We start from the raw sequence: 21,941 nt of genomic DNA, 5'->3' as shown, positions 1-21,941 counted from the left end.
GATAGTTTACATTGGAAGATGCAGTAAGTCAGACGGAGCCCACCTCAAGTCTTTTCTGGCTGGAGGACTTCCAGTATTATCAAGCTCTTCCTCCCCAGCCTTATTGTTCCTTGCTTGTTCCTGGCTTGTCTCTTTCATTTAGATTTTAGATCATTCAAATGTGAAAATTCAGCATCACGTGCAGGCCTTTCCTATAGCCAACTGCTTGATAATGCAGCCTTCCTAGGAATGTTCATTCCAACTGACTCAGAAATGCAAAGTCACCAGCCCTCAAAGTAAATGTGTTTATTCTATGTTTTTTGTGAAGAAGGCATCACATAAGGTATAAGAAACTTACATTTTAGGGCTTTGGAGAGTCTTTCACAAGGCAACATGGTGACTTCCCTATACTGACATCCACCTGTAAAGGAATTGATATATGAATAACTTCCCCCAGGAGCCAGCCCAGTGCTTGCATCAAAGTGCAAGGCTCTTGAGAGCAGCACTGAGGCAGGGTGCAGTTATGTTTGTACAGTACCCGGATGGTCTTTCCCACCAGCCATTAATTTCATATATTACATAGAAAATCAGAGACCCAGTGTTGATTTACGGAGTCTAAAATAATGCATGCAATGAAAACAGAGCCGTTTTATTTAAAATGTTTATTTCGCATGATGATGCGGGGGGGGGGGGGGACAATGGAAGGCAGAATGTAAGCAGATTACATTTCAGCTTCAAGTGTTTACTTAACAAACTGTTCAGGTATGTTAGTAGTTTCTTCACATGAACCAGAACCTGTGGAGCAGTTTCTCAAGTTATCTCAAGAGCAGCATCGGATTCAACACAGTAATGACTATAACTATCCTAAGTGGTTTACACCCAACACTCTAAAGTATTATGTTCTGCTGCATGATGTCAGTAGTGGTGATGAGAAAAGGTGAGTTGCAATTTTGTTGATATTAATCTATTACTTACGAAGGGATCTTTGTTTAATTTAACCAGTTCCCAGGCTCTCTGCTCTTACTGGAGTCCAGGAAAACATCCGCCAGCTAGGGGAGAGAGATCGTTGTGAGACCAAGGCAAGTCCATGCCTTGAAGTCGCTTCCGGGTTCAGATCCACCATGTCCTGGCCAGTTCATCCAGGGGACACATCTAACCATGCCAAGCTGTGCTTGGTTAGATGATCTGATAGGCAGGGGAGACATTGGGGTCTATTGGACCCCTAATGTCTCCATAAAGAGTACCTGTCATCTTCCCAATGCTATCACATAGGAGTTTATAAACCCCTTGTGATAGCAATCAAGTAAAAATAAATAAATAAAAGAAAAAAAGTTTTAAATATTAAAATTATAATAAAATGTAAAAACTTTTTTTGCTACAACCCCCGTTGCCCCACACACACCTGCACAGATGCAAGCCCAGGATGCGCACGTGCATGTAAACCGCAGTCGCACTACATGTGTGATATATCGTCGCAAATGTCAGAGTGAGAACAATAATTCTAGCACAAAAGCCTCCTAGGTAACTGTAAACTGATGAGCTATAAACGCTTTTAAAGCGTCACCTATGGAGATGCGGGTGCAGGCACTGTTAAGATATAGAATGTTTGGCATCCATTTACTTCGTGCGACCTCATCTTTTATATTTTATCCAAAACTAGGTTTTATAGTGTGTGTTATTGCACTAAAATGAATTTTTGATATATTTTTTTCCTGAAAATTTGTGTATAATAAACATTTTGTTTAAATCTCATGTGACCTAAAAAATTAGCAAGTATCACCTTTTTATTCTACAGTGCCGCTGCAGAAAATATATAATGTTCTGGGAGTAATTTTATTGCCAATAAGTACGATTTTTACTTGTATTCAAAAAAATAAAAAAAATGCTCTGGAGCCGAACTGGTTAGTGTGACTTTATAATAGTTATTGATGACCTTTTTCATTTTTTTGGATGTGTGTAGACATTGGAGTTCATATACTAAAACTGGGAAATGCAAACTTGGTTTAATTGATGGTATAGTGTAATTTATGTGAGGCCCAGCACCTTTTGATTTTAAAAGGTCAAATGTACCTGTCAATGAATTCTAAATATTTTATGTCAAATTACATCAACACAAGCCCAAAGCCCATCGATGGAAGCCTCAATAGTGATATTTTCTTGGGAAATGGTACTCGTAATGGGCCTTTGATTTGTCATGTCTTTCTTCTGTTTTTACTATTGTCTGTTTTTCCGAAGGGCTGATTCAATATATGAAGAAATGATACAAAGGTATGGGACTCAAGGATGCTACTTGCTGAAGATTAATTCAAGAACATCTCTTAAAGGAACAGATGAGCAAATACCCGATCCCTGGAGCCAGTACATCCAGAAAAACACCATGCACTACCAAGTAGGTTTTCAAGGCAGCACTGACTCTATTGTTGAAGATGCTTAGACCTGAAGCATCAGCATTGGGCTCCAGAAATACAGGCTGTCTTCTGGGAATGCAATAAAACTATCAGATGTAAATTAATAGAGATAAGCCCAGGGGATGTCATGCACCTTCTTGGTCTTAATTCATTGTGTTGATTAAATACCAGTACACGTAATATAATAGCATTTTTCCACTGCAAGTATCGGCTCGGCTCCACTTGGCTCTGTTGGTTTTCCACTGCAATGTACCGCATGGTACGGTGTTGGAACGGTTCGGTACGGTTTGCTTTTCCACTAAAGTAAAGTGGGTGGGATAACAATGATTCTCTGACCAATCAGTGGCTAGTAGTGACAAACAGTCAAGGCTGCATGCAAAGGATTGTGGGATATGGTACCGGTATGGCCCTGTTGGAACCACAACTAAGGTGGTAATGTTTAAGCGAGCCGTACTGTTCGGTTCCATGTAGTGGAAAAGCGCCGCCGTACCGTACTGAACCGTTCCAACACCGTACCATGTGGTAACAGCAGTGGAAAAGCACAAAAGCGAGCCGAACCGTTCGGTTCCATGCAGTGGAAAAACGCCATTAGCCAACATAGTCGCAGACCATACACCTCTATCCAACCCACATATCCAAGGCACCCAGATCCTGAGCAGTCAACAAACCCAGACCTAGTGGTGAATTAAAGCTGCTGACCCCTATAGAAGATGTGTCGAACATTATCAGCTTGGGCTGATAATGCCCCAGAACAGCAGGAAATGTCTATTTTTCACAATGACTTTCTCTGCAGTTGGAAACTAAGGAAGAAAACATGAAGGATGAAAGCGCCAGTGCTCAGTCAGAATTACTAAGCTAGTAGTCAAAATGTCATATTTTTATGAATATGCTTTATTTCAGTAAAATATTACATTGGAGGGCTCGTTCACACTAGCAGTGGTAAGCCACGTTTCCATCCCAACACAAGAACAATGTAATTTGCCTTATAGTCTAGGGGTTTAGTTTACACCAATGTGCTGCATTGGTGTGCACATCAGAGGGACCCCTTCACTGCAAGGTTTTTCTCCAACATGATTAACTTTTTTCCCCAAAGAGTTCACCTTTGGCTGCTTTCGCACTGCTCCGTTGCAAAAACGCATATAGGTTTTTACCACATTTTCGGTGCATTTTGCACCTGTGAAAAAACGACACATGACTCCAAAAAAAGCACCAAAGACACAGCCGCGGATGCATTTTTCATCTTTTTTTTTTTTTTTTTTTTTCATGTTTATGCTTTTTCCATTAATTTTAGTGGGGGAAGTGTGTTTTATGTTGCGTTTTTTTTGTTGTTTTTTTTTTAACTGCACCAAAAAATGCAGCATGGGCAGGACTTTTAAAAAAGCAAATGACCAGTGTGAAGAGCTCCTTAGGAATGATTGGAAATTTTTCTTCCGCTTGTGGTAAGGTAACAGAAGTAAAACTGGTCAGGGTGAGAGCGTCCTTAACTACTTGCCGACCGCTTAACTGTAAATGTACGTCATGTTTTTGACATTTAAATACTGGGGTTATGGCAGCAGCAGCTAGCTGCCATAACCCCGCTATCGTTTTTTTTTTTTTTCCTTTAGGCGGCCGCTTTCAGATAAGTGATTCCGGTGGTGGATTCACTACGGTATCACTTTTATAGGTGGCTTATAGTGCTTCCCGGTTGTTTCCGGGTTTAACGGAGCAGTCTGTAAACCCGGAAGTGATCTCCAGTCTGGCAGATAGCCAGGCAGGAAGTCAAGTGAGGGCAAGATGACCCTCATTTGGGTCTATGCCCTTAGAGGAACGGAGCTGCCCCTGACTTTACTTCAGGTTCTCGGACATCAACTTTTTTTTTTTTTTTAAGGTAAATGATCTGTGGTCTTTTTTTTTTTTACCCCAGTTCTCTCTATAAAGAGGATCTGTCATGCTTATTTCTATTACAAGGGATGTTTATATTCCTTTATAGTAGGAATACAATTTATAAAACAATAAATAAAGTAAAGGGACAGTGTAAAAATTAAAAAAATGTAAAATGTCCCATTCCTCCGTGCTCTCGCGGTGGAAGCGAATACATATGTAAGTCGCGCCCACATATGTAAACGGTGTTCGCACCACACATGTGCGATATTGCCACGATCCTTCCCTGCTGAAAAGACTGGAGGATGGCCACAAGAAACCTTACACAATGCCCATCATTACTGCTTTTTATATTGGCTTGATTTGATTCCATATGTATTGATGTACAAGTTACTTGACCACTTAGGCATGTCCGATGCATGTTTGAGTTGCTAGAATCTGTAATTCTAACTTTCTGTCTAATTTGTTGAAGCTAGCAAATCATGGGACTTGTTTAATATTGCCATGTATAGTGCAGTTATACGTATACTGTAAGGAAGAACTCTTTTTGACAAGTAACTCTTTCAACAAAGTCTCGTTAATTAGAACCCCCCCCAGCCCCCCCCCCCCCCTCGGAGATGGCCAGCCATTGCATCTGACTGTTATGTATGTCTACCCTTAATGGATAACATTACTCTTTTCACCTTGTCACTTATCAGAGCTATTGATAGTTCTCAGCTTTTGTAAAAGTCTATGACAGGATTTCCCTAGTTGACACTTGCGAATTTGCCTGACATTATTTAACTTTGAGAACCCCAGCAGACCATCTTGAGTCCACGGCCAATCACTGGCTGGTGATTGCTGTATAACAATTACTTGCGGCTGGTTGAAAGTAGCTACAGAAGCCGGCAGCCTCCCATTGCCTCCCATGGGGCTCTATCCCGCGGCTAGTCGCCAGGATCTCCACACTGGTGTTCTCACATGTAAACAGTGTCAGGCCAATTCACAGGTGTGAATGTGGTGTTAAATACCGTCACAATGTTTTTGATGCCTTGTTCCATATTAAACCCTATTTATATATACAGTATATAAATATATATTTTTTTTTTTCTAGGATTTGTATGAAGATAGTTCCAGTACTGCTTTACCAAACAAGAATTCAGACCATGTCATTTCTGTGGATGGCTTGGAACACTCTGTGAAAGGTTGCAGTATATAAAAAAAAGTTTAGTTTTGAATGTAAACGTTTGAATGCGATGTCTCTCTAGTTTAATCACTTAAGGATCGAAAAGGTTTTATACCCTTAATGACCAGGCCAATTTTTGCAAAATGGCACTGTGTTATTTTAACTGAAAATTGCGCAGTCATATGACACTGTATCCAAATAAAATTGATGTTTTTTTTTTCCCCACAAATAGAGCTTTCGTTTGGTGGTATTTGATCACCTCTGCGTTTTTTTTTTTTTTTGTGTTCTATAAACAACAAAAAAGCGACAATTCTGAGAGACAATATTTTTTTACTTTCTGCCAAAAACATTAAGAAAAAAAAAATGTAAAAATCTAAATTTCTCTGTCGCTCATTGACAGACGTAGTCTTCTTGATTCACAAGAACTGGGTTATGTTGTCTCCGCAGGAGTAGGACTAGGCAGAAAGAAAAAACGTTCTGGCTCCACCCTAGGGGCAGTCCCAGAGGGTATATCCTCTTCCTGTCTGCTACAGAGAATCAGTTTTTTTCTGTCTAGTCAGGAGTAAGGACCTAAGTTCCTTGCTGGGATCTCTGGTCCTGGCAAGATTTTTTTAGAAAAAATATTTTTTTAGGTAGTTTTCTCCAGTGTTTTTTCCTGTGAGATCTTCAAGCAAATATGCCGGACTGGGCGACACTAGTGGTCACCCCAGCCGGCCTACGAGCGCGCGCAGACCATTGCATTGCGCTTGGTCGGCCGCGACACATTCAAGTAAGTATGCGGGGCCGGGCGACGGGCTGGATGTTGAGATCCAGTGGTCACCCCGGTTTCTGCCTACGAGCGCGTGCAGACCAGAGCTCCGCGCTGGGTCGGCCGCGACGGAGTCCCATTGGAGGGACTGACCTTGCGAGTTAAAAGTCTCGCTTGGACGCCAGGAACCAGAGAGTCGAGGCGTCCGGAGTGGTCCACAACCCCCCACCCCGGTGGAGAGGGTATTGTGAAGAGAGGGTGCCTGTCGGTTCGGTATGGTGAGTAAATGTTTCCTTTTTCCTCGTTATGAGGCAGTTTGGAATATGGGCCCCTCCATACATGGTCAGTATCTGTCTGACACTAAAAGTCCCCCCTTGTAAATACAGCATGTGTTTGGTGGGCAGGTGGACTTGGTTTGGGAGTTAACACTCTACCCAGCAGACTGCAGTATTGCAGCAGACATAGGAGGTATAATCCTACCTTAATTGTAGTAGACTTCCTGCAGATCGATAAACCGCCATTTAGCAGATATGCAGGTGGATGTGCTGGGAAAAACGATATTTCGGCAATCCGCCGCCATTTTGCTGTAGACCAGGTGCATGAATGTCCTCCGGTCACGCCGGCCGCCATGTTTTTGGAGTCTATTGTCTCCTGTATGGGGGCGGCCATGTTTGAATAGCCCAGCTAACCTCGTGGAGAGCTGGGAACGCCGGAAGGCGTACACAGGGGGCGGAGCCACTTCCTTTCTACCCGGGAAAACGAACACAGCTCTTTCCAGTCTGTAAAGACAAACGCTGACTGCAGTTGGTTGGAAACTTCTCTGCATCGGGTGGTGAGCTTTGAGGGTCCCTCTCTCTCTCTGTGGGGATCAAGAAGCAGGTACTCTGAGGGGCGCTATTGCGCTAGGGGGATACACATAAAAAAAAAAAAAAAAAAAAAAGAGGTATTTTTTATTTAAAAAAAAAAAAAAGATGTTTTTTCTTTTTTACTGGCAAAGTGTCCTGGATTAACATGGACCCTGCCACTCATGTATCTTCACCAGATCCCTTCGAGGGGTCTGCAGGATCCTCCAGCACCCCACTGACAATTGAATCATTGTCAGCTATTATGGAAACTTTTGTGTCCCGGGTGGAAGTGGCTTGTCAGGGACAGGGCGCAAGCCCCCGCCTAACCCCATATTATCTGAAACTTCGGATTCAGAATCTGAGCCTTTTTCTGCAGTTGCAGGTACCTCATCTGGGATTGGTGTCTCGGGTACTGTCTCTTCAGACAGTGAGGAGGAAGTTTCGGCATCAGCCATAGCCCGAGAGGAAGCGTTGGTAAACGCACTCATTGTATCTGTTCAAGAAACCTTAAGATTACAGGGTACTCCATCGGAAATAGCTGAAACTGAAATCCCCTTTTGGGACTAAAAAACGCATCAAAGTGGCGAAGGTTTTTCCATTGCCCAAATGTTTGGGCAATCCAATCAAAGAAGAATGGAGTCTGCCAAAACGCACTTCTGCTATTTCTAAACGCATTAACAGACGTTATCCGTTTGAGGAAACCCTCATTAAGAAATGGACAGAACCACCTGTGGTGGATTCCCCAATTGCTAGATTGAATAAAGCCACGGTTATTCCATTAGAAGACGCTCCGTCTTTTAAAAGATCCGGTGGATCGCAAGATAGAAACTATGTCTCGCACCACGTTTTCCTTGATTGGATCAGCTTTCAGACCAATAATTGCTATTGGGCTGGTTTTGCAGACTGTAACCGAATGGACCAAATGGTTACGCCGGGACTTAGAAGAGGTCCCCCAGGCGGTATCAGATTCGTTGGAACAGATGATACAGGGGTTACAGTTTGTGTGTGATGCGGCGTTAGACGCCTCTCCATTTTTTGCGTGAGCATCAGTTTCAGCAGTGGTTCTCAGGCGTACACTGTGGCTAAAAGGTTGGTTAGCCGACCAAGGTTCCAAAAAAGCATTGGCTAATATCCCCTTTTTAGGAGAGCGTTTATTTGGAGCCAACTTAGATGAGATCATTAAGGATCTCACGGGTGGAAAGAGCACCTTTTTACCGCAAAATGCTAAGGGTAAAGGAACTCGTCAAAGACGAGGGCCTTCTTTCTCTGCTCACAAAAAGTTTTTTCGCCCCGCGGGTGAAAAAATTAAGTCCTCCAAAGCTCCTTCAGGAGGCTTCAGGGGACGTTGGTCGGGCAAGCAAAAGCCCGCCCCCTCCAGACCTGAAGATAAGTCGACCAAAGCCTGAAGGTGCGCCCCCACCCATAATTGGGGTGGGGTAACGTCTTCGCCGGTTCCCGGATCCATGGCTTTCCAGAATCCCGGACAAGTGGGTTTGCGAAATCATAAGATCAGGGTACAAGATCGAGTTTCGATCTCTCCCACCGGCGCCATTCTTCCCTTCCAATATCCGACTATCCCCGGATCGTTTAGAAGATCTGCGGAGAGCAGTCACGGATTTACTACAACAAGGAGTGGTAGTCCACGTTCCTTGGACAGAACGTTTTTTCAAGGGTTTTATTCAGACCTATTTACAATACTCAGGAAAGAGGGCAAAGTGCGTCCAATTCTGGACTTAAGGGCACTCAATTCCTTTCTCAACATAAGAAAATTCAAAATGGAATCCATTCGCACAGTAGCAGCCTTCCTCCATTCAGGGGATGTCCTAGCGTCCATAGAATCTAGGACGCCTATCTTCACATTCCCATTTTTCGCAGGACATCAGCGGTTTCTACGTTTTTCCGTAGAAGAGAACCACTATCAGTTTGTGGCGTTACCTTTTGGTCTCGCCACGGCTCCTCGGGTCTTCACGAAGGTGTTGGCCCAAATGTTGGCACTACTGCGCCAAAGAGGCATATCGATTCTAGGTTACCTAGACGATCTCCTGCTTCATGCAGAGTCTCCTCAGACCCTGCTACAAGACCTAGAAATTACTATAATTTCTTTACAGGAATTCGGGTGGCTGGTGAACCAGCAAAAGTCATTTCTGGTTCCCACCCAGAGGCTCGAATATCTGGGTCTAATTCTAGACACGTTCAGGACAAGAGTTTTCCTTCCGGTAGGGAAACTCCGGAAGATTCAATCAGCAGTTCAGTTGTTACTATCCAACAGCTGGTCTTCCCTTCGGACTTGCATGAGGATTCTGGGGTTGATGGTGGCTTCCTTCGAAGCAGTCCCATTTGCCCAGTCCCATACCCGAATTCTTCAGCAAGAGATTCTTCTCAGATGGAATCGGAATCCGGAATCTCTGGACTATCGGATCCGATTGAGCAAACAGACCAGAGAGTCTCTGGTCTGGTGGCTTCAGTCTCCGATACTCAGCCAGGGAAAGTCATTTCTGCCAATATATTGGACGATAGTGACCACGGATGCCAGCCTATCCGGATAGGGAGGAATTCTCGGTCTGTTATCCGTTCAGGGACTTTGGTCCCCGGAAGAATCCAGGTTACCGATAAATGTGTTGGAACTGGGAGCGATCAGACTTTGTCTGATTCACTGGACCGAGCAGCTCCAGGGCAGCCCAGTTCGGATCCAGTTGGACAACGCCACGGCCGTGGCTTATGTCAATCACCAGGGGGGCACCAAGAGTGTCCGAGCGGCCGAGGAAGTGGCTTGCATTCTTCGCTGGGCGGAACGATTTGTTCCAGCTATCTCTGCGGTGTTCATTCTGAGGGTGGAAAATTGGCAGGCAGATTATCTCAGCCGTCAGACTCCGGATCAGGGGGAATGGTCCCTCCATCCAGAAGTTTTCCACCAGTTGTGCCTACGTTGGGGCACCCCGGATGTGGATCTGTGGGCATCACGATTCAACAGAAAAGTACAGAGATTCGTGGCTCGCTCCCGCGATCCTCTAGCAGAGACCGCAGACGCACTGGTCACCCCGTGGGGGCAATACCAGCTAATGTATGCCTTCCCTCCTCTTGGGTTACTGCCAAGACTTCTTCACAGGATAGAGGAGGAAGGAATTCCAGTAATCCTGGTAGCTCCGGACTGGCCTCGTCGAGCTTGATACGCCGACTTGGTCAGACTGGTGGCGGACGTCCCGTGGAGACTTCCTCTCAGGGAGGATCTACTGTCTCAGGGACCGATCTTCCATCCTGCTTTACGATCGCTGGTTTTAAACGGCCTGGTTATTGAGACCCAGGTGCTGAAGGACAAGGGATTGTCAGCTTCAGTTATTCCTACTCTAGTTAAAACAAGGAAAGCGACTTCCAGAAAGATTATCATCGTACATGGAAGTCTTATATTGTGTGGTGTGAATCCCTTGGGTTCCATCTACATCTTTATTCGGTAGCCCGAATATTGGCTTTTCTGCAACAGGGAGTTGAGCAGAAGCTGGCCTTGAGTGTTATCAAGGGTCTGGTTTCAGCATTTGCTATCTTCTTTCAGAAGCCTTTGGCTACTCATTCCTTGGTGCGGAATTTCATCCAGGGGGTGCGACACCTGGCTCCGCCAGTGCACGCGCCGTTACCATCCTGGGATCTTAATTTGGTGCTGTCGGTTCTTCAGACACCTCCCTTTGAAAATATCAGGGAGATTCCCTTGCTTACTTTATCCCAGAAGGTGGCCTTCTTGGTGGCTATCACTTCTGCACGCAGGGTGTCAGAACTGGCTGCATTATCCTGTTGTTCCCCAGATCTGGTGGTTCATAGGGATAAGGTTGTTCTTCATCCGAATCCATCCTTCCTTCCTAAGGTGGTTTCAAAGTTTCATTGAATAAGGACAGTGTATTGTCCTTCCTATGTCCTTAGCCCAATCATCCTCGAGAATTTGCATGGCATTCCTTGGATGTAGTTCGGGCGATCAGGATATATTTGAATACTACGGATTCAATTTGTAAGACGGATTCACTGTTTGTGATCACGGATGGCCCTAAGAAGGGGTTGCCTGTTCTGCTGCGACCATCTTTAGATGGATCAGACAGACGGTGGTATAGGCTTATTTTATCTAAGGGTCGGGATCCCCCGTTCCCTGTTAAGGCGCATTCTACTCGGGCGCTTAGAGTTTCCTGGACCTTCCACCATCAGGCGTCAGTGGTTCAGGTTTTCAAGGCGACTGTTTAGTCGTCGGTTCATACCTTTACAATATTGTATAAGGTTTATGTGATGGCATCGTCAGATGCCTCTTCTGGCCGCAAGGTTCCTGCAGGCCACTGTTTGAGGAGACCGTTGGTCTACCTCGAGGATTTGTGGGGTAGGTCTCATCTGTTTACTCGATGAGTCCTTTGATACTTCTGGTTGGCTCCGGTTGGGCCTTCTAGATTGGATTTTGATTTCTGTCAATCCCACCCCTCATTTGTGGCACTGCTTCTGGATGTCCCAGTTCTTGTGAATCAAGAAGACTACGTCTGTCAATGAGCGACAGAGAAAATCGGATTTTTGTAAGATCTTACCGTAAAATCCTTTTCTCTTAGCTCATTGACAGACGTAGTACCCGCCCCTCTATCATTGAGTTGGGTTGGGTTAAATTCTCTGTTGCTGCTTTGTGACAGAACTGATTCTCTGTAGCAGACAGGAAGAGGATATACCCTCTGGGACTGCCCCTAGGGTGGAGCCAGAACGTTTTTTCTTTCTGCCTAGTCCTACTCCTGCGGAGACAACATAACCCAGTTCTTGTGAATCAAGAAGACTACGTCTGTCAATGAGCTAAGAGAAAAGGATTTTACGGTAAGATCTTACAAAAATCCGATTTTTTTTCATTATTTTAGGCCAATATATATTCTGCTACATATTTTTGGTAAAAAAAAATCCTGATAAGTGTATATTGATTGGTTTGCGCAAAAGTTATCGCGTCTACAAACTAGGTGAAAGGTTTTTCATTTTTATTTATTTTTATTTTTTTAGTAGTAATGGTGGCGATCAGCGATTTTTAGCGGGACTGCGACATTGCGGTGGACAGATCGGACACTTAACTGACACTTTTAGGGGGACCGTTGACATTGCTACAGTAATCAGTGCTAAAAATATGCACTGTTACTGTACTAAGGACACTGGCAGAGAAGGGGTTAACACCGAGGGCGTTGAGCGTGTGCCTAGGGGATGCTTTCTAACTGTGTGGGGGTTGTATTCACTGGATGAACACAGAGACCTGTGTTCCTAAATGGGAGGAACACAGGATCCCTGTGTTCATAACTCACAGAACAGCGGTCTGCTGTGTTTACATTGGCAGACCTCCGTTCTGTCTCCATAGGGAGCCGGACCCGCTGATTGGCTCCCCCTCTAGCCAATCTGTGCGTGACCCCACTAACTGCTACATGAAACGACATAAGTGGTGTACACTGTTTCGCGTAATAGAGCCGAACTGCCGCAGTAGAACTACGGCGGCTGGTCGGCAAGTGGTTAAAGAACTTCTATAAAGGGAGTGATATTTATATAATTGTTGAAAAGTCGCGATCTCGAATAACCCCCCCCCCCCCTCACGATCTTAATACGGCATTTCCTTAACACTTACAGAGCAGAGCTGTGCCGTCCGCTCACCTCTATGACGGGAGACATGTCCAGTCGCCCGTCTTCCGGGATCGCGGCATCCGGCCATCTGATTGGCCGGACACGCGGTGACATCACTCCCGCGCACGCGCGCGGGAAACAACAGTCACGGCACGGGTCTCTGAAGAAACGGCACCAGCGGCCATTCCTTCAGAGCGCATGCGCCAGTGACGTCACTGGCTGCATGTAAGGTAAATATCTCCTAAACGGTACATGTTTAGGAGATATTTACAGTACCTAGAGGTAAGCCTTATCATAGGCTTACCTATAGGTAAAAGTGTCAGAGGAGGGTTTACTTCCTCTTTAAGGCTGCTAGATAACTATAAACGCAATGTTACAAGGTATAATTTTGTTCTTTTAGATCAAAGGAATGAACTTCTGTCGGTAAAGGAGGGTAGTTTAACCTCTTACAGACTAAGCCTTTTTCTGACACTAATTGCTTACAAGTTAAAATCAGTATTTTTTGCTAGAAAATTACTTGGAACCCCCAAACATCACACACACACACACACACACACACACACACACACACACACACATTTTATATATATTCTCTCACAAAAATGAGTACACCCCTTTACATTTTTGTAAATATTCTATTCTATCTTTTCATGTGACAACACTGAAGAAAAGACACTTTGCTACAATGTAGTGAGTGTACAGCTTGTATAACAGTCTAAATTTGCTGTCCCCTCAAAATAACTCAACACAGTCATTATTGTCTAAACCACTGGCAACAAAAATGAGTACACCCCTAAGTGAAAATGTCCAAATTGGGCCCAATTAGCCATTTTCTCTCCCCGGTGTCATGTGACTTGTTAGTGTTACAAGGTCTCAAGTGTGAATGGGGAGCAGATGTGTTAAATTTGATGTTATCACTCTCTCATACTGGTCACTGGAAGTTCAACATGGCACCTCATGGCAAAGAACTCTCTGAGGGTCTGAAAAAAAGAATTGTTGCTCTACATAAAGATAGCCTAGGCTATAAGATGATTGCCAAGACCCTGAAACTGAGCTGCAGCATGGTGGCCAAGACCATACAGTGGTTTAATAGGACAGGTTCCACTCAGCAGAAGTTGAGTGCACGTGCTCAGCGACATATCCAGGTGTTGTCTTTGGGAAATAGACGCATAAGTGTTGCCATCATTGCTGCAGAGGTTGAAGGGGTGGGGGGTCAGCTTGTCAGTGCTCAGACCATACGCCGCACACTGCATCAAATTGGTCTGCATGGCTGTCATCCCAGAAAGAAGCCTCTTCTTAAGATGATGCACAAGAAAGCCCGCAAACAGTTTGCTGAAGACAAGCAGACTAAGGACATGGATTACTGGAACCATGCCCTGTGATCTGATGAGAACCATGTCCTGTGGTCTGATGAGACCAAGATAAACCTTTTTGGTTCAGATGGTGTCAAGCGTGTGTGTCTGCAACCAGGTGAGTACAAAGACAAATGTGTCTTGCCTACAGTCAGGCATGGTGGTGGAAGTGTCATGGTCTGGGTCTGCATGAGTGCTGCCGGCACTGGGGAGCTACAGTTCATTGAGGGAACCAGGAATGCCAACATGTACTGTGACATACTGAAGCAGAGCATGATCCCCTCCCTTCAGAAACTGGGCCGTAGGGCAGTATTCCAACATAACGACCCCAAACACACCTCCATTACGAACACAAACAAACTCCATTACGAACACAAACAAACATCCTCAAATGGAAGGTGGAGGTGCGCAAGGTCTCCCAATATCCACCAGCTCTGTGATGTCATCATGGAGGAGTGGAAGAGGACTCCAGTGGCAACCTGTGAAGCTCTGTTGAACTCCATGCCCAAGAGGGTTAAGGCAGTGCTGGAAAATAATGGTGGCACAAAAAATATTGACACTTTGGGCCAATTTGGACCTTATCACTATGGGGTGTACTCACTTTTGTTGCCAGCGGTTTAGACAATGGCTGTGTGTTGAGTTATTTTGAGGTGACAGCAAATTTACACTGTTACACAAGCTGTACACTCACTACTTTACATTGTAGCAAAGTGTCATTTCTTCAGTGTTGTCACATGAAAAGATAGAATAAAATATTTACAAAAATGTAAGGGGTGTACTCACTTTTATTTATAAATAAATCTATATTTAGCAGAGACCATAGAGAAAAAAAATGGGCGATCGTTGCAATCTTTTATGTCACACTGCTGTATTTGCGCAAAAGTCTTCCAAATGCAGTTTTTTGGGAAAAAATACACCTTTTAATGAATTAAAAAAAAAAAACTGAATTGTAAAGTTAGCCCAGTTTTTTGTATAATGTAATAGATGATGTTACACAGAGAATTGTTAGAGAATCGAGATCTTTTTTGTAAGCAAAAAAATTCTCATTTTATCCAGAATTGTGCAGCACTAGCGTGTAGAACCGTAAACGCTGCTCTGAGCAAACTCGTGCATGTATTCCCGCCACTACCATGGGCGTGAATCCTGTTCAGCAAAGCTCAGAGAACAATGCCTAATAGGATTATACTACTGTTCCCATATATGGGAGGCTATCTGCAGGGAAAGAGCAGTGCTGTTTCCAGTATGGTGATCAGGCACAGTAGAAAGACATGAGCATGTATCCCTACATAGAGGCAGATAGATATCAAAACTATATTGACTTCACAGAGCAAACCTATCCCTGACAAGCGCACAAATCTGCACATTATACAGGGGCCCCCACTGGTGGTCATATGCTTGCTGCTTGATCCTTGAACCCTGAATGTTGTGATCTTTGAGATGCATGTCCAAGAGTCTTTTAAAAGTAGCCATACTCCCCGCAGTTACCACCAATTGTTGAAGAGAGTTCCACAATCTTACCGCCTTTAGTGAAAAAACCCTTACGTAGCTTAAGGTTAAACCGCCTCTCCTCTAATCTCATTTTGTGGCCATGTGTCCTATACCTATACTGAGATCACCATTGAGGTATTTGTAAATCGTTAGCATTTCCCCTCTCAGGCGTCTCTTCCCCAGGGAGAATAAATGAAGCGCTTGCAAACGCTCCTCATAACTAATGCCCTCCAATGCCCTAATTAGTTTAGTTGCCCTACTTTTGACTCTCTCCAGTTCCAGCACATCCCTTTTGAGGATTGGTGACCAGAGCTGGACAGAATACTCCAGATGTGGCCGGACCATGGTTTTATAAAGTGGTAGCATTGTATAGCTTTATCTGTGGAATATATCCCTTTCCTTATGCATGCTAATATTCTGCCAGCTTTGGCAGCTGCAGCTTGACATTGCATGCTATTGCTTAGTCTATCTTCCACTAAGACTCCCAGATCTTTCTCCATTCTTGATTCCCCAGAGGTTCCCCCCCCAGAGCGTATTTTGCATTTGCTTTTAGCCCCCAAGGGAAATACCTTACATTTCTCCACATTAAACCTCATATGCCATGTAGTTGTCCACTCTGTTATTTTGTCCAGGTCGTTCTGTAAGATTTCTGTATCTTGATGGGAAGTTATTGCCCTGCCTATTTTTTGCGTCATCCGCAAAAACTGAGATTGAGCTAATGACCCTGTCCTCTGTTATTTATGAATACATTGAACAAAATTGGTACCAGGCCTGAGCCTTGGGGGACCCCACTTACCACTCCAGACCAGTCTGAGTACGCGTTATTGATGACCACCCTTTTGGACACGCCCCTGTACCCAGTTTTTCCTATCCAAGAACAAACCATGTGGTTGATGACTGAAGACCTTAGTTTGTAGATTTAGCATTTGTGGGGAACTGTATCAAATGTCTTAGCAAAATCCAGATACACCACATCCACAGGTCTCCCCCTATCTAGCTCACAGCTCACCTCCTCTTAAAATGTTAACAGATTGATTTAGCAAGAACGTCCTTTTGTAAACCCGTGCTGATTACTGCTGATGATACTGTTGTCCTTAGCAAATTCTTGGATAAAGTCCCTTATTATCCCTTCCTGTAATTTACATACTATTGATGTCCTCTCACACACGGCATACATGCAACTACACCCTAAAACGCATTCTGCTACTTGTCCTGAGTATGACGATACCACCTGTGAGACACTTTCAGCCTAGCCACATTGAGAAGCGCAACATCCAAGGAGCAGCTTAAGGCATTATCTACTTTAAGACCAGTGCTTTTGACACTTTTTGTTTACAAGTAAAAAATCAGTATTTGTGCTAGAAAATTACTTGGAACCCCCAAACATTATATATTTTGGTAGCAGAGGCTCTAGAGAATAAAATGGCGGGTTTTGCAAATTTTTATGTCACACGGTATTTGCTCAGCATTTTTTTAAATGCAATTTTACATGCAATAATGTAACTACATTTTAATTACTTGTAATACACACACAGACAATATAATACCCACGTTTTTGGTAAAATATGAAGCCTGGTGCTGCCCCGGGTAAATAGATACCAAAAATGTCACGCTTTGAAATTGTGCACACTTGTGAAATGGCGCCAAAATTTGGTATTTAAAAACCTCCATATGTGATGCTTTATAAGCCTTTATTGGATACCATTTAGAGTTACACAGGAGGTCTGCTAAAGTTATTGCTCTTGCTCTGACGTTCGTGGTGATACCTCACATGTGTGGTGCAATCTCGGTTTATGTATGCGTACAGATCCAACGTTCCCCTTTGCATGTTTTTGTTCACTTGTCCACTGGTTGATGTTGCAATAAAACATTATTGCATGATTGCAGATGTTTTGTGCACTGGTACAGATGTTGATGGGACACATACACTTTGACAGATGTTTTGTGCACTTGTACAGATGCACATGGGGATACTTTGACAAATGCTCATGGGGCAGGGACATTGGCGCTTGGTTTACTATGTGTGGGGGCGGCTGCAGTCTGTGTAAAATTATCTCTTACTGAAAGAGCTGTCAGCACAGGCTGCAGCTTCCCCCACTAGTCCGGCTCCCTCCCCACACTGAGAGCTGATTGACAATGTGTGTCTCTTTTCACATTGAAGGCTGTGGTTGGACACAGTCATCACATGATCCATAGGGCCATCACAGCGCCCATATCCCGACCTATGCTTGGCTGTGTCCGAAGATCACAGCCATCACAGGATCGCATCACAGTGCGGCATTCCATTCTGAGGGACGTACTCCCACCTGGTCGTTTATGTACATTGGCCTGGTGGGAAGCTGTTAAAATACATGTTTTACTGCATGGTATATGTGCATTTTGGTGTTGTTTCCTTGACGCAATACAGGTGCATTTTGTGTGTTGAGGTTCTTCAAAGTGGTATTAACCTCTTTATGGCCGTGCTATAGCCAAATTACAGCTACAGCACTGTCACACTTTGCCGGGAGGCCGTCATATGACGACGTCCTGTGCTCCCACTGTCGGCGTGCATTGGCAGTGATCATGGCCGCTCTTCACCATATGATCAGCTGTGTCCAATCACAGCTGATCACAATGTAAACAGGATTTGCTGGTTATGGGCAATCCTCCACACACTGATAGCATGTGAGGAGAGGAAAGCTGATAACTAGCAAATCTACACAGGGGACATCTACACTGGTAATCGGGGCACTGATCATCAGTGCAGCCCCAACAGTGCCCACCAGTGCTGTCAGTCAGTGTCTTATCAGTGTACATTAGTGAAGGAGAAAAATTACTTATTTACAAAATGTTTATGACAAAAACTAAAACTTTTTTTTTTTTTTCAAAATGTTTGACCTTTTTTAGTTTGTCCAGCAAAAAATAAAACCCTAGTGGTGATTAAATACCACCAAAAGAAAGCTCTATTAATCAAAAAAAAAATAAAAAAATGTTGTTTAGATACAGTGTTGCATGATCGCGCAATTGGCAATCAAAGTGAGACAGCGCTGAAAGCTGAAAATTGGCCTGGGCAGGAAGGGGGTTAAAGTGCCCAGTAGGCAAGTGGTTAAATCCATAACCACAAATGTAATATATTATAGCTTACCAATCCATTAGATGTGGTGGCTGCATCAGTTTTTTTCCTCTGTCTGTTTTTCATCTGATTTGGTCAGTAAAACACCTGTATTAGAGAGGGACAACTCTGGATGAATGAGCACAGAAGGTACAGCAGACAGCAGCATTGTCAGTCTTGGAGGGAGGGTAGTGTTAAATGAATTGGCAAATTTAAATGCACTAACAAATTGAAGCCAGCTCATTCGCTTCAGCAAACAGTTTTTTCCTTTTGGGAATAAAGGTTTTGCATGAATAAATAGAATCTAAACGTTTTAATTACCCTTGCCAGTGTTAATTGGTTTGTCTCATCAATGTAAACTGATACATTCTGCTGGAGAGCTTGCACTTTTGAAAAACTACAGGCTTGCTGGCTGGATCACCACATGAGAATAGAAGAAAGAAAGCCTAAAAAGAATACGAGTATAGCCCTCACATCTAAAAATGTGTAAACTGCAGTATAATATTTGCTTTTGGGTTTAATGCTGTTTAAAGGCCCATGCAAAGTAAATTGGGTGCCTTCACCCAAGGCATGTCAAAGAAGAATAACGCTGCTGTTAATCCTACCTAAATGTAAACATATAGAGTGCATTAAATTGTGCACAAAATAGTTTTTTGGGGTTTCAAGATCTTTCAAGGATGGGGCATGTATTTCCTCTAGAAACGACTAGGGCTTTCTGCAATTGAAATTGAGACTTTGTTTTGCCCTCCGAGAAGCCCCTCACAGCATATAACATGACCTTAAATCAATTAAGTTTGAGGATTGAGAAAACAAAACATACAGGTTGATGTATGTAATGTAATCTACAGTATGCGATGAGCAACAACTTAGGTGGAACCTCTTGTAGAAAATGTGCTGTCACACAATACAATATAAGCCACCTAGCATAATATGTTAGCAATTTGTATCTGCAAAACATATATAATGGTCACAATTTGCAAGCAGTGTGCATGTCTTTTCTTTAATCTGTCATTTCAAGGAGTTTTTCAGTTTAAATAGAAGTATAAACTTTTTGTAGTATAAAACATTCCCCAGTTTTCAGCAGTTGCATATTTTTTTCAGTTTCTTACATAAGCCCCTTAATACACTGTAATTTTATATTTGTTTGCTTTATATGATGTTTTTACCTTTATTACAGAGGGTTTATCAAACCATTTTAAGACCCATCCACTTGACCAGATCAATGATGCTGGAGGTAGCTTTGATGAACTGGATAATGGAAAAATGCAGAGTTCAGTCAGTGAAACGAAGAAGACCGCAACAGGAACTCCCCATGGCAGTTGTTTGACTCTTACTGATCATGATCGCATTAGGCAGTTCATACAGGAATTTACATTCCGTGGACTCATACCTCATATAGAAAAGACTGTACGTCAGCTTAACGATCAGGTCAGCTTATTGCAGATTCCTGTTCCTTTTTGCATGGGGTTTTTCTGCAAATATTACTCTTTTTAGGTTGACGCCGGAGCTGGAAGGTAAAGGACCTGACAAGGTGTTGGGAAGGTGCACTCTAAACCTATGAAGGTACATTCCAAACCCAGGAAGTTTGGTAGTGGATTGCCAGCAGAAGCCTTGGAGATCCATTGTCCCAATATTTTTATTTTTTTTCCACTTAGTTTGTTTTGAATTTTCAATAGTACAAAGTAAGAGCTGGTACAATAGCTTGTCATGAATGTGTGCCATAAGCAAAACCTAGAAATACAGAAGGTACATACAGTGCATCTGGAAAGTATTCACAGCACTTCACTTTTTCCACATTTTGGTATGTTACAACCTTATTTACAGCCTTTGCTCAATACTTTGTTGAAGCACCTTTGGCACCAATTACAGCCTCAAGTCTTTGAGTATGATGCTACAAGTTTGGCACTCCTATTTTTGGGCAGTTTCTCCGATTCTTCATCCGTGCACAGCCATTTTCAGATCTCTCCAGAGATGTTCAATCGTGTTCAAGTCTGGGCTGGGTGTGTGCTTGGGGTCGTTGTCCTGTTGGAAGATAAACCTTTGCCCTAGTCGGAGGTCTGGAGCAGGTTTTCATCAAGGATGTCTCTGTATGTTGCTGCATTCATCTTTCCCTTGATCCTGACTAGTCTCTCAGTTCCTGCCGCTGAAAAAACATCCCCACAGCATGATGCTGCCACCACCTTACTTCGGTGTAGGGATGGTGTTCGCCAGGTTGATGAGCAGTGCCTGGTCTCCTCCAGACATCACGCTTTCAGGCCAAAGAGTTCAATCTTTGTTGCATCAGACCAGAGAATTTTGTTTCTCATGGTCTGAGAGTCCTTCAGGTGCCTTTTGGCAAGGCTGTCATGTGCCTTTTACTGATGAGTGGCTTCCGTCTGGCCACTCTACTATACAGGCCTGATTGGTGGAGTGCTGCAGAGATGGTTGTTCTAGAAGGTTATCCTCTCTCCACAGAGAAACGCTGGAGCTCTTTCAGAGTGACCATTGGGTTCTTGGTCACTTCCCTGACCAAGGCTCTTCTCCCCCGATAGTTTCATTTAGCCGGGGGGCCCGCTCTAGGAAGAGTCCTGGTGCTTCCAAACATTTTCCATTTATGGATGATGGAGGGCACTGTGCTCATTGGGACCTTCAATACTGCAGAAATCATTCTGTACCCTTCCCAGATCTTTGCCTTGATACAATCCTGTCTCGGAGGTCTACAATTACTTGAACTGCATGGCTTGGTTTGTGCCCTGACTGTTAACTGTGGGACCTTATATAGACGTGTGTGCCTTTCCAAATAACGTCCAATCAACTAAATTTACCACAGGTGGACTCCAATAAGAAACATCTCAAGGATGATCAGTGGGAAAAAAAGGATTTGCCTGAGCTCAATTTTGAGTGTCACGGCAAGGGCTGTGAATACTTATGTACATGTGATTTGTTTTCATTTTTTTTTTTTAATAAATTTGCAAAGATTTCAAACTTCTTTCATGTCATTTTAGGGTATTGTTTGTAGAATTTTGAGGAAAGTAATGACTTTAATTCATTTTGGAATAAGGCTGTAACCTAAAATGTGGGGAAAAAAAGAAGCGCTGTGAATACTTTCTGGGTGCACTATAGGTCATGAAAGTACAATATTCCAGAGGGAAAATTTAACTGTAGGATAAAGACATCCAAAATTGGTAAGCTACAGCTTGGTAGGACACTTCTAAATGAGTGGTTAGGGGGATGCTGGATGTAAAAGGGAAGGGAGATTAGATCCATAAACTAGCAGTGACATATTGTAAAGGCAAAATACAAAGGGTGTTCATATTTGGTGTGGATATAGAGAAAATCCAATGAGTCATGGAAGGTTTATTCATTTGGGGTATTTGAGCCAAAGTTCCCATTGTTTTTGAAATGTTGGAATTTGAAGATGA

General features: G+C 43.5%; 1 protein-coding gene across 2 annotated transcripts in view; it reads left to right on the top strand.

The window, feature by feature from the left end:
- Positions 1 to 21,941, top strand: part of TRAPPC8 (trafficking protein particle complex subunit 8) — a 220,570-nt gene that overhangs the window by 58,124 nt on the left and 140,505 nt on the right. For both annotated transcript variants that reach the window (XM_082259743.1, XM_082259742.1), the window contains 4 exons: positions 742 to 916; positions 2,215 to 2,368; positions 5,341 to 5,431; positions 19,718 to 19,968. In XM_082259743.1, coding sequence (XP_082115869.1) covers positions 742 to 916; positions 2,215 to 2,368; positions 5,341 to 5,431; positions 19,718 to 19,968 — 671 coding nt within the window. The remainder of the gene's footprint in view (positions 1 to 741; positions 917 to 2,214; positions 2,369 to 5,340; positions 5,432 to 19,717; positions 19,969 to 21,941) is intronic.

The sequence above is a fragment of the Pelophylax lessonae genome, assembly GCF_965119305.1.
Source record: "Pelophylax lessonae genome assembly, chromosome: 5".
NCBI classification, from domain to species: Eukaryota; Metazoa; Chordata; class Amphibia; order Anura; family Ranidae; genus Pelophylax; species Pelophylax lessonae.
The sequence above is the reverse complement of the archived record's forward strand: the minus strand, read 5'-3'. Positions and strand labels throughout refer to the sequence as shown.